Source organism: Falco biarmicus, chromosome 8 (assembly GCF_023638135.1).
Source record: "Falco biarmicus isolate bFalBia1 chromosome 8, bFalBia1.pri, whole genome shotgun sequence".
Taxonomy (NCBI): Eukaryota; Metazoa; Chordata; class Aves; order Falconiformes; family Falconidae; genus Falco; species Falco biarmicus.
The window spans coordinates 8,973,293-8,987,125 of NC_079295.1; the positions used below are offsets into that span (position 1 = coordinate 8,973,293).

The 13,833-nt window shown below is 42.6% G+C and overlaps 1 protein-coding gene across 1 annotated transcript in view; it reads right to left on the bottom strand.

Moving 5' to 3' along the window:
- Positions 1 to 13,833, bottom strand: part of IQCA1 (IQ motif containing with AAA domain 1) — a 112,388-nt gene that overhangs the window by 51,012 nt on the left and 47,543 nt on the right. Inside the window, exon 7 of the mRNA XM_056350567.1 lies at positions 6,691 to 6,775. Within this exon, the coding sequence (XP_056206542.1) occupies positions 6,691 to 6,775 (85 nt within the window). The remainder of the gene's footprint in view (positions 1 to 6,690; positions 6,776 to 13,833) is intronic.

The following is a 13,833-nucleotide window of genomic DNA, read 5'->3' on the forward strand; positions in this document are numbered from 1 at the left end:
CTGAAAGAGTAGAAGTTAAAACATTTCCAATTGTAAGATGTTTCCTGTAACGGTAAAAATATTTGTTTTCTAAAGAATGTCTTTTAATGTATTGAAGATTGGACAGCGGGAAGGGACAATGACAAGGGCTGTGCTTTGCAGCCAGTGAAATTTCATTAGTGGATTTCCCCAAGCATTTCAGTATCTTACATTTAATTAAATATGGTAATTTAAACCCCGAGCACCATTCAGTCATATCTTGTGGTGATAAGCAGTGAAGCATTTCATTCCCTAGGATAGATTAACAGATTGACTAGAGTTCAAAATAGGTTTTTAGTGTCCCAGCAGGCCTGCTGTATCCAAAACCAACAGAGCTACTCCAAGTGTATCCTTTATTGTAGTACCCTGCCAGAAATCCAGCCTTGTCACCTCCACCCTCTGCTCTGACTGCCTACCAAAGGGTAACCGTCACAGTTTCCAGCATCTCAGGGGTGGGTTTATCCAGCACGGTACCTGTAAGCACACATGCAATTGACAGAAGGTTTTAATTTTAAGCAGCGTTTTTGAGTTCTACTGGTGATGTTTGAAGTATATCCAGACCCTGATTGGAACGGTTTGCTTTCGTGTTTTTATACAGATGAATGATACTGAAAGGGGCTATATAGGGCTTCTGTTTTCATGAACCTGCTATAACGGGACTAAATTGTTGAACTGTCCTTACCCTTCTGTCTTGCCTTCATCCGTTTGATAAGGTGGCAAGAAAAAAGGTCTGTCTCTACTATTTTCGGAAATGCAGTACAAGCTATGGTGCAAAGTCTTGAACTAACTTCCCTCATACAGGGAACAGAAAAACGGTGTTTGCAGTTAGCGCTGCATGAAATGTGCAGGAACACAGGGAGCCACCTCCAGCAGCACGTACAGTGACTGCGGGCAGAGGCTGTGTGCATCCAAATAGCGCTGGTACAGTCTCTGTCCTACATGCCTTGGTACTGTTTATGTAGTCTGAGATGCCAAATAATTCTGGCGAAATGCTACAAAGCCATGCAGCTGGCAATGCCGTCGTCACGTGGAGTCTGACTTTTCTGAAGTGCCTCTCTGCTTCCCAAAAGAAAATGACAGAGCAAATATTTTTTTTCCTTTTCCGTGGCCGATACACCTTTACCTCTACGCTCCTTCGGTGCAGCTCCTCCAGCTCTGCTTTCACCTCTGCTCTGAACAGCTCCATAATTGCAGAGAAGTGGGAGCTGGGGTGAAATGGTTGTGTACCTAACCTCGAATGGCTTGTACTCTTTTATACAGAGCTATTTTCCCTCCAGCTACAGGGGGATGCCTGAAGAATCTGACAAAAGAGTAGGAAAGAAAGGGAAGGGCAAGCAAATGTTAGTTTGAGATACTGAGCATTCACCCACATTATAATAGAGGGATTTTTGCCCTGAAGAAAACTTCATGGTGGAAATAAAAGCAGACATCTTCCTAAATTATTTCAGACTGCCCTTTTCTTTGCTAGGTTGCCTCTTTTTGAAATGATGCTGAAAGCACTTAGAAAACTCTTAATATTGAGGAAGAAATGTGCTTCACTAAGAGCAGATGAATTTTAGTCGCATTTTTCTTTCCAGCCTTGTTGTAGGACTCCTGTTGTGCTAGTGATGACTTTTTCTCCAGTAATATTTTCTTCTGAGGCTGAAAAGATATTTTCCTTTAAACTGATATCCCATAGAAGTCAAACTGTCTTTTCTATTTATAAATCCATTCAAGTGTTTCCAAACTCTTGCAGTGCAAATCCCCCTTTTTTTGGGGAAAGGGAAGGGCTCTAAAACAGAGTGCAGCCTACGAATGGGAATGCCTGATGTTGGTTTATATGAGCCAGGTATATGAAAATCTTCACCTGCCAGTAGGGCTCGCGTTCTGCTGTCCTCAGCCACAGAAAGCTTAGTATTGGCTCGGGTAAGCTGACATTTGAGGTAAATGTTCTTCCTCAAGAATAAGCCCTTCCCTCATCCCTTGAAAGAAGACCTTACTTGAACTTCTTCCCTTTTAGTGCTGTGGACGTAAATGAAAAGCAGGGGTAGAGTGAGTTTGGGAATTATGGATCTCCAGCTGCGGCAGGTGAGAGCCACCTCGCACCCTGGTTCTAAAACCACTTTGAACAGGGTTTATACGCACACAGTCTAGCATTCCCGGAAAGAAAAAAAATGCTCTCTTTGAGTATTAACTGTGCAGGAAGAAGCTATTCTGAAATCTAAGAAAATAAACGCTTTTTCTTCAAGAAAATGGGGCTGTGTGAGGTGGGAAGAGATGCCATCCCCACAGTAGCGTGCCGAACATCAGGCTGCCCGTTTGCATCATTTGTACATAACACACAGCGGGCTGCAAATGTGCTTCCCCGTATCCTGCCCCCTTAGCTTGAGGATGTTTAATTGCAACTTTTCCTACAGGCTGATTATTCCTGTAAGGTGGTATTATTTTTCTGACAGTTGGGGGAGATGCAATTTTCATCATGATAGGCCTGGGACTATCTTGTTCCGTCTTCCAGGCAAATCCATTTGTGCAGCTTTTAATAATGTAGCATTCTCCTGGCAAGGCATTTCTGAGCCTTGTTTACTTTTGGGTGTGCACCTGCAAGCAAGGCTTAAGCTGTTAAAAACAACCCCAGTGATTTGTTTCTCGCAGGAATGAATTCAAAACGTTGGGAGGGATTTCATAGCTTTATGGGATCTTGCAAAATGTTACGGTTGGCTTCAAGAGACTGTCATGCATTTCAGTCCATGACTGATATGCGCTCTAGGGTTGGGGTTTTTTTCTATCTGGCAGATGTTGCCCAAATGCAGTTTAACTCACCAGTTAAACTCCCTGTCTCTTCCATTTATTTTCTGGCAAACACTTCAAAACGTTTGTCTCCATTTAATGTGCTTACGAAAAATCTGTTAGCTTTGCTTGGTGTAGGTTGGTTGGTTTGTTTGTTGTGGGTTTTGGGTTTGTTTTTTTTTTGGTTTTTGTTTAAGGTAAGGTGCATGGTAGAGGTGAAAAGGGGTTGTTGATACTGCCTGGCTTTAAGCAGTCTGATCTATAGACTACTGACTTCAGCCAACAGAGATCATGATCATGGGTAGCGGAGAGCTGCTGGACTAGGATCCTACTTGCTGAATGGCTTTGTTGCAGTGAATTGTTGTCTGGAGGTAAATGCGTCTGCCTGTTGCGCACCTTAACAGAGACTGAGTACCATTTCTGTCCTCCTGCATGGTCAACTTGAAATAATCAGAATATTTTAAGCCTGTGAGGTGCCCAGCCCCAGCTGATGGCACCGTGTGTTTAGCACTTGCAAAACCCCAGCCACCTCTGAAAGGAGCATCCAGGATAGTGTGGAACAGAGGGAATAAAGGCGGGCGTAACGGCAGGTATCTGCTTCTGGTACTGAAAAGTATGCTTGGTGTATTTGCTGTCAGGATAAAAGCATGCTTGCAAAATGCTGGGTACAAAAAAGTGTAACTTCACAGAGTCTCTTGAGTTCTTCTCTGATGCTTTAAAGCTACTTGTGATACGTGAATTTGGTAAAAATGAGTAAGATGATGTATTTGGGGTGGGTGTGTGACTATTGCAGTACTTGACTGCATAACACCATTTCACTGTCCCCACCTGGGAAATAGTCAGGGTTACTAATTAAATATTAACCAACTACTGGGGATCTCTTGCACTGCCATTACCAATCAAACTGATTACTGGGATTCGCGGGGATCTTTAACCATTGGTAATAACGAGTACTAATGAACAGCATAGCACTCCCCAGTGTGCCAAGCAAGGATCAGGAGTACAAGTTCGTGCAGCAGCTAACACACAGTTTTTCTCACCCCTTCTCCAGATGCTGCTGAATCAGATGCTGCAATTATAGTAATGTGGAAATGAGTTTGTCCTCCATGCAGCAATTTAATGTACAACCAGAATCTAAGGAAGCATCTTTTTTTTGTCTCCCTCCCCCCCCCCCCCCAAGTAATTTAATATTGGAGATGAGGGGGAGTTGGGGAATGTGCCTGCTATATGGCAACACTTTTGGCTTATTTTCATGGTGATAAGACTTAATGAACTACAAGAAGAGATCATAATTTTGTTGGCAGCAGGGTAAGGGCAAAGCTAAAAATTGTCACATCTGATGATTATCTTAGGAGCAAAACGTAAAAACCCATTAGGGGTAGACATCTGGAACAGATGCAGGGAGACTACACTGATGTCTCAGAACCTTAAATTTCTCTTGAAGAGTATGTGAAGTAGAGAAAAACTTCATTTTAGTCCAGAGACAGTACATATTTTTCTGACTAAAGAACCAAGTGCTTTGCATTGGGATCTCTTTGGCATACCTGTTTGAAAGGTAAAATGTCATGGAAGCAGTTTGTGCAGAGGGCCAGCTACATTACAAAGTCAAGTAAGGTCAGAGTTGTCAAAGGATAAAGAAATATAGAATGTATAATAATGCAGCAATGGTTCGTGAAGTGATTAATTTGTATTTTATTTTCCCCAAAGTGTCTTTACCCAAGTCTTATAAAATGCTCACTTTTTAAATACAGTTCGGTCTTGACTTTTCATGGAGTTTAACTTGGGAGTAACCAACCCATTCACAGAAGCTAATATATACAAAAGGTGAAATCTTGTCTCCCCTGAAGTCAAGGACAAAACGCCAATTAACTTCAATGGGGCCAGGATTTCATTTACTATGTTGCCCAGTAGACCAGTGTGGAACAAAACCAGTTGCCTTAGGGATTTTTAATATGCAGCTGACTCAGTTGAACAAAAAACGTTTTACTTGTCTGACATTCAGGTAAAATCACAATTGTACTGAACTTCCTTTTGCCAACTGCATTCTGGATATCTGTGAAGGTTATGTGATTGCATGTTCTGTTCTTGGTTGTGCTGGCTAAAAAAGGGAGATAAAACGGGCCCCAAAATCTTTGAAAATCAGGTAATTGCCAGTGAAAATTTGTTGGGAAAATAGATGCAGGGTTTTTTCTTCCAGATATTTAAAAAAAAAAAAATGCAGGAAAAACAGGCAGTAAAACAAACTCTCTAGACTTCTGGTTTCCTTTATATATTTTTTTTGTGCAAAGAGAAAGCAGATGCCCAGGAAAGACAGCAAAACAGCTGAAGGTGGGAATTCAAAACTGGGAGTAGGATAGGAAGAATGTATTTCTGCAGAATTTACTGCCATATCCAGTCTTGCTCAGTGTGATTTCTTGTAACGTCTTCTCTCTGAGCTGTGTTTATCCTTGTTGGTAGCAGGTCTAATTAGCATAATGTTCCCCAAAGCCTCCTCCAGCAGTAAGCCCTGTTTGCTGGGTGCCTCCCCTGCTGCCCAGAGCAGGCAACAAAGCCTTCCTGACTCTAGCATGTGTTTCTACTTTAGCAGCTGAAAACTTAACCAGCAGGTCTCCTTCACTCTCTCTGGGGCTGAACAACAGAGTGGCTTAGATACAGAGGCCAGCAGGGGTGACCTTAGCATACTTTGAACTTGGCTAAAACCAGGAGCACGCCCTGAGCTCAGTTTTAGTGAGGCACAGAGAGCTGTTTTCTAGCAGTTTTCTTGCCCGTTTTGGTAAGCCAAGTAACTAATGGTTAAAGTACTGGGCTTTTATGCTGGGCTAGTCTGTATTTACATTCCCTCAAACCACACAGAGACTGCTAGTATGTCTTTTCCCCGTGATTCCAGGAAAGACTGAATCCAAAATACTGTTTTATCATACCTGTGTTAGTCCATCACTTGCAGGCAGCTGATGAACACAACAGCCTGTCTCAGCAGGGGAGCTTTAAGGACCACAGTGGTCAGGTTTTGACCATTTAGTTTTCCTAGCCCGCTAGTAGCCGTCACGCCTGGTTCACGCAGGGGCCAAATCCTGCTCCTGTGTGCAGGGCTTCCTGTTTATCATCTGCCTCCACAGGCTCCTCATCCTGCTCCAGCCACGGTGGTGGGTGGAAATGGCTCGGCGTGCCAACCCCTGCCTTCATTGCCTCAGCTAGTCTTAATTCTCTGTGTGACACCCAGATGATCAGAGGAAGAGATTATCGGCCACTTCTATTAACCAAAGCGGTCAGAAGAGGGACTTTATCAGGAAAAACAACTGAGTTTATTACAAGGATATGCAAGATAAACTAAGACGCTTCCTTCACTTGAATGTTCAACCCTGCTTTAATGATCCTTGGCGCTAAACCAAGGCTCAAGCCTGCCTGCATAAAAAGCTCTTCTCTGCTTAAACTGAGCTACTTCTTACTAGACTGTGCTGATACTGAATGCAAACACTGGAACCAGTTTCAGCCTCTGGGGTAGCTGTGGAGGTCTATTTTAAATCAAGGCTCTTTAAGCTGTTTCATATGTATTTCTACTAGCACGGGTCTATGTGGATTTTGCCACAGGAAAGCAACTCTTAGTAGCTGAGCCCTTTCCTCTTAGCTCCCTCAGACACTTATCTGTCCGTAACTTGCATAAACTGAGCACCTTCTCCCATGAGTAAGTGGCCGCACATCCTGAAATGGAACAGATTTTGGTATGTGACTTCTGTGGTTTACCCTGGAAGAAAACAATTCTTGCAGCAAAAAGCTTTTTAACTACAGGGTTTCTGGAGTGCTAGAGGCCATTGTTACCGAACATTGCTACTTGGATAAACAGACACGTTTTGTGGCAATTCCTTCCCCAATCCTGTTAGCCTTTTTCATTAAAAACAGTGATGGTACCTGCTCTGGAGTTTTTTGAGAAAGAATAGCCATTGAACCTCCTGCTTCTTCAGTAGGATAGTCAGGAAACTTGCCTATGATATGCCTGTGTGAGAAACAGAAGTTGAAAAGGAATTAAAATCTGTAATTTTTCATCTTGCTGACAAAGGTGTTAGGTGGTGGGGAAGCACGCCCTCCCTCATCTCTACTCAAAACCATCTGAATTGCTTCTTGTGATAGTGGCTTTCTGTCTGGTAAATTCATTAAAAGTTACCAACTCATGTCTCTTGTATCATGACCCATCAAACACTGAAGGTTCTTAGGGAATCTCGTAGGACCATACATCACTTCATATCTACAAATTCCCAATTGTATTTCCATGTGAGGATCTCCACCCTCAAAAATTTCCAGTGTACTTGCACAATGAGGTGGTGATGGAAGCTAGTGAGGGGCCAATAAGTGACTTTGTGGTAAGGTTGCATGGATGCCATGCCTAACACAGAGCGCTTCCAGACCTTTCAGAAAGAGACTAAAAGATGGAAATAATAATTACAGTTCAAAGGTCATTTCTATTGATTAGACTCTTTAACTGCTTTCACTTTTGTAGCTTTTTGGATTGTACAGGAAGATTTTCTGTTTGTTAATATCAGGAAGATTTTCTGTTCCAAAGAAAATTCTGACACTTCAGAAAGATTCTTGTGTTACTTTCAAACAGAATGGTAACGTTTCCTCTAAATGAGATTTCCCTTGAGAAGAAAAGAGCTCAGAAAAGTCAATGTGATTCATAAAAATTGCTTTCATTTTTTCAAAAACAACTGGTACCATAAGGGACCTTCCTAGTCCACTGTTAAGCAGATTCAATTTTAACCTGAGATCCTTGGAACAGAGCATCTGTTTTGTTTCTATAGTACCACGTGTAGGGTTTGGATCCCTAGCTCTAGTACTAACGTAATACCAATTACAAAAGAATAAACACACATTCATCTGTGATTGTAAGCTCTGATTTGCATGTTCAACAATTACTAGTTCTATATGCAAACAGATGCAAAACTTTAGTCACTGCATTCCCGGAGACCAGCCTGTGCAAACAAAGGGGTGTCATTGTTAGTGTATTTTTTAAGAAAAATCTGGTAAGAATGGAATTTTTGGCCTCAAAAACCTGCATAATCTAGTTTGTTTAATGTTAGATCATGTTTCATTTTTTACAAACAGCCAGAAAATAGCTCAATTTCATGTTAAATGCAGTCTTGTTTTAAGTGCTGCTGCAAGTCTGGCTTACAGTAACAAATTTCTCAATATCTGATATTAAGGCTGTTGCTACTTTCCAAATGCCAGCTGGGAGGGAGGAAAGGCAATATGTACTGTGGGTGAGGAATCAGTTTGGAGTCTGCTGGCCACTGAATGTGCTATCAGTGCCAGCTTTCAATATTTATGAGTGTTACATTTGGTATTTGTATTAGCTTTTTTTTTTATATACTTTTAAATCATTTACAGTTCTTGGAGACAGAAATATTTACCCTTTGGCTACGTATGATGTGTGTGTTTCTGAGTGCTGTAGGAATTCTATCAAATTCTGAAATTTGGAAGGGGGTTCCAGTTTGTAGGTAGTATTTTCTGCGTGTTTCTTCTGTCCACAGCTGGTGCAGCTGTTTGGGATGACATGGTTTATCTCATCCTTTTGTAGCAGCTACAGCAAGCGCTTATGTTGAAAAATAACTTGAGCTGAGGAGAAGGCAATGCCAGTCTTTTCACGTGAGTGGAAGAAGTGTGTCAGACATTTATCAACCAGTCAGCTGCCCAAGGACCGGGTTTTCAGTTGAGGGCAATGCAGAATGGAAGTTCCCATGGTCATCAGTGACCCTGGGAGCAGACAGCTACCGTACATTTTGGTCATGCTAATTCTTCAGGGACATCTGTGTTTTCTTTCTGGACTTCATCCTCTCCTGTGTACTGCTGTTTAGCATATCAATTGCTGTCCACTGGACAGGGAGCAGTATTCTTGAGTCTCATTTCCATATCTGACCTCTTGTGGGTTTTCCTCTTTCTCATCTAGGTTTAAATGACTACAACTGCACTTGTAATGCCTGGAAAGCATGCACATGCATGACCCTTCTGGCCAAATTCCTCTCTTTATGAAACCCTCTGAGTTCAGAGGTTAAACCAGGGATTCATTTGGCCTGTAAATCTGCCCAGAAAAATGCAGTCGTTGATCTTTCTGGTCAAAAGTCCATTTTAAATGTAATGAATCTCAATTTTTATTCTCCATGCACTTTTTGGCAGCGTTCTACTCAGAACCATCACAATGGCTTGTCTTACGCATTTGTCCTAAGATGCTAATTTGAATTCAACTGGACCTAAGCTGTTTCATGTAAGCGTGTTTTACAGTTGCTGATAACGACAAAACACCAGGGCAAAATGAGCAGCCAGCATGCACTCCACGAACAGCCAAGGATATTCCTATATCTCTGTTCCATCAGATAAGCTGCATGTCATCTACGGCTGGAGAGCCCCACCAGGCATGTCCCACGTTGAACGGCTCTTGAATTAGGAGGATCTCCCAAACGTGTAGAATGATTTTGAGCTTGCTCTACAGTGATAATTGTTCAAATAATTTTGAACTGCCCTCCCCTTTTGAAACTTCCTAGATACAATGAAGTATTAATGATTAGAGCCAGTTCTAAGGCAATACTACTGAAAGATTAATCCAGATGATGTAAAAGCTTGCTCCTAGCTCGAGCCTAGCATTGCATTCTGTTTTCCTGGAAGCGCAGAGGAGAGGTTGATGGTAGAAATCCTTCTTGGTTCCACCTAGGGCACAACTACGCTGTAAATCAAGATTTACAGAAGGTGGAGCTGCAGAGGTTCCCATAGTCAGCAACTAGCCTGAAAACTGAACTGGGGAGTAGCAGAGCGTTATACCTGCCCCTGCATTGCTCACTGACTCCAAAAGCTGGGTTGCAACTGCAGTCACTGTAAGGCTTTGTCTCACTGGAGATCACAGAGTGTGAATTTCAGACCAGTGTTTGTTATTTAGATTGCTCTATTGGCCGAGTAGAAAAAAAAACCCTACTCAGTCTGTATTTCCTCTAATCTGCACCTATTTTTGATACTCACAGTGCCTTGACATTTTCTTTGAGTGTCAGGTGCTGTATCTAGCTGACAGATTCCCTACAAAGTTCACACACCCTGATGCTTTCTCTGTATGTCACTGAAAAGGGAGCACTGCGTAAAAACTAAACTGGTGGCCAGGAAAGTCTGAAAGTCTTGTTGCATGTTGATGGGGAGAGGAGAATGTAAAAAGCCCAAGCTCTTGATAAGAACAGTACTGGAGTGTGTAATATATTTGAGAGACATGGTACATGTCTGAAACACCTGGTTCCGAGGCAAGTCAAACCTCAATGAATCTGTTGCTTATTATTGCCTCAACATTTGCAAGGGGAAAAAAAAAAATACAATTTTACTTATTCCAGCATCTCATAAAAACGTGCAAATGCCAGAATTGGAAGAAGCATCTCTTATTTTCAACACAACTGCTTCAGCAGGAGTGCTGACAACGTGTTAAGGACTGAAAGCAAAAGCAGAAGTAAATTCTACTGGATTTCATATGTAGGATGCAGTTCTAATGAAACTTTGCCTAGAAGAATGAATTAAATTTGTAAAACATATGGCTGCTTGGTAGGGCTGGGCTTGGTGGCTGCACAGAAGCAAGTGAGGTGAGATGGAAGGGTAGGGCTAGGAAGAAGCCTCCACCTTGTGAGGCAAAACTCAACAGTAGCCTGGGGGAAGCCTTTACAGACTAAGGACCCCGAAGTCTGCTGCTTCCCAGTCTGCGGGCAAGGAGCTGAGGATGGTTCCTGTTGGGTGACCTGCTCCCTGTTGTGTATTCACAGGCCATCGAACAGAAACTTGTGTTTGGGAGCTCTGCTCACACTGCTACAAATCAAGCTGATGGGTGCCAGGGTTCACAGCAGGCAGAATGTCTCCTTGGGTCGGAGCCACCGCTTTAACAGAACTACCAAACGTCTCTGTGCTGCGGAGGACACTGCGGAAGAAGGGACCTTTAGAAACTGTGCGATGTGAGAAATCCATTACTTTTCTGGAAAGCAGTGAAATCCTGTCAACGGGAGCATAGCCTGGCTTTGGTAAATAGCTTCACAGAAAGCCATCTAATTGGAATGAATGGGAGCCCTAAATCTGCATCCGACCAGCTCAGCCGGAAAAGTGAAGGGATGAACAAAGATGGAGGAGTGAAAAGAGATCATCTCCCACTCCCAGCTAAAACAGAAAAGGATCCCATGAGATTTTTGTGCTCTTTCTTGAGTTACTTTCTGTCCTCTGGTTCGCTGTTACTGCTCTCCCCCTTTCCAGACCTATTCCTCCTACAATAACTTAGATCTGTCAACTGTAATTGAAAAAGAATGATCTCTTCTGGTCTGCAATGCAAACCCTTTTGTCTCTGATCGTGTAACAGAGAGTTCTGGCTCTTCTGGGCTCAATTTTGTTTTAGAGCACAACCCAACCCACATAAATGTCCAAGTTTTAACTAGGTTCAAATGGTTCTTTAACATCTCCAAATCACCGCCAGGCTCAGTGTGAGTCAGTCTGACTGGCAGGCTCTGCTCAGCCCTGGATGCTGTGGCACCACAATTCTGACCTACAAAATACATCCCGTGCCTGGGAGATGACCCTGTGCTGTGCTTGTTTCATCTGCTGCTTCCTCCCCTCCTCATTTCAGGAGCATCACCATTTTTTTTTTTTTTTTCTTCTGTGTTTTCTCTCTGTCCCACACTGCTCAGGGATGGTTATAGTTAAGGCTAAATATGGCTGGTGATTTATGAGAACACACCATTGATTTAAGCATTTTGTCTGGTAATAGACTCAACAAGTTACTACCTACTCTGTTCTCTGGCATGATTTTACATGTGTTATTCTTTCTTTTTGGCCATGGCTTCTCTAGCTAATTGCATAAAAGACCTTGTCAGGAAAAATAAAAAATTGTTCTTTGGAGGCAAAAGAGCGTTTAACTCTTTTCAGGGTAAGAAAGGACGTGGGCTGTGTGCAGAAGAAAAGGCGTGACTGATGGCTGTGTGCTCTGGGTGGAGGGAAAGGAGAGTGTTCTATGCAGAAAAGGAACAAAACCAAAAGGCTGGGGGGGGACCCTTTAAGGAAATGAACCCCTCGTCGTTTTGTAGTTCTTGCCTATTTCTGTAATCCCACCTGATGTGGGTTCTCTCAATCTACTTGCGTAGCTGTGTTGGTTTATTTTAGGTGTCTTTGCTGTGGCATTTTCTTTCCTTTTGTGTTGTCCTTTCTTCAGCTCTTTGAAAATCACTTCCAGGAAAAATAACCTATGCAAGTACAGAATTACTTATAAAGCAAGATTAATTTCCACAAGCCTCTTGTCATTTTTAATGGGTTTGGACAGAGATATGTTACAACTGATGCTTTATCTAAGGTCCTGATCCTCCAAGCATTTGCTTGTATGTGTGATTGTTATGCGTGGAAGTAATTCAGCAGAGTGACTTGTAGGGAGATGTGTTTGGAGGATTGGAAAGTTTATTGTTCTGAATAAATACTTGGCTTTAAAAATTTAACATCAAATGTTGAGGCCAACAATGTGCAAGAAGAAACATGCCCATGGAGGAATGAGTGTGAAAGGTTTGCGGGGAAAGGTGATATTCTTTCTTACGTTAACTATCGTAATTAGAAACAATTGATGGTCTTTTGGGTCCCCAATGCCTGCCTTAGATCTGAAATGGGAGAAGGCAGCTTCAAAGCCAGGTTATAGTTGGGAACAGTTGTTGGAGGGGACAGACTTAAATGTGGAATGTGGTAATTCTCTCTGATAGTTTTATAACATGTAGTGTTATTGGCCAGGAAAGGTAGACCTTTGGCTGACCTAGTACAGTTGTTCTTAAGATTCTTGAGCTCTTACAGTGAAATAGTCTGTTTTGCTTTGTCATGAAGTTATTTCACCTTTTCAAGGATCCTCCTGGTCCTTTAAGGATAGCAATAGATAATTAGTGTACTGGGGGAAAAAGGAATCTCTGTTCCCTTTCAGGCTTGGGGATGAGTTTTCTCTGCCAGGACTCCTGGTTATCCTGCTTTACCCCCTGTAAACCATACGGAAGAAAGAGGGAAAAGGATTTTTTGACCTACCTATCGGTGCCCTCAAAATTCTGACAAATTATTCCTGGTTTAAAATGGCAGTAGGTTTTTCTCCTTGAAATGAGTTGGAGTCATGGGAAGGTAGCACTGCAAATTACTGCTAAGATTTTGAATGAAAATTGAAGGCAATATGGGCACGAATAACAGCAAGGAGAAACAGATTTACAGTTACAATATTAGCTTAAATTAAAAAAAAAATCAGAAAAATCAGACAAATTTGGCAATATTAATACTCACAAAACATTCTGGTGTTCTTGATTTTTGCATGTCCCTCCCTACCAGCAAAAAATACTGCCACATATTTTTCTCAGAGCTCAAGTCTGAATTAACTCGGGATTGGGAGAAATCACATCCTGATCTACATAACTGAATTATTCTGCAAGAGCTAATAACATCCAGCCCATACTGGAAGCTTAGACAACCTAGAGAAGATGACTATTACATTTGCCCGCCATGGCATGGAAAGAGAAGTAAGACTGAAGGGACTGGAAAGCAGCTTCCTATAAGGTTACTTAAGGGATTTTGGTGCCATTTCTGCAGTGCAGAACATCTTGGGCAGAGGTGCTGGTACGCCTGGTGTGAGGCACTCTGCAGTAACAGTGGGAGCATCTCCTGGTGGGCCCAAGGACACCTGGATGTCCCCTCCCTGCTCCAGGAGAGAATGGTTTCAGAGCGAGGAGCAGGGCACCTCGTGGTGTCACACGGCCACCTCTAGCCCGCAGGGTTTCTGCCACTGGCCTCGCCAGGGCTGCCAGTAACTGCTGGTTAGTGAGGAATCCATCAAACCAACTGCACGTACTGGCATGGAGGTAAAATCTTGCTTATTGGAAGTGAGCCTGACAGAACCAGAAACCCCATGGTTTTGCCTCTCTGAAAGCTGCAGAACAGATACTGACAGCCAACACCGCACTCGTGTTTTGTTTTCTAGGTCTACACCTCTTTTAGTGCCTGTCCTTCTCTTTTGGACTTGCTCATCATCTCACGTTTACAGAGCCG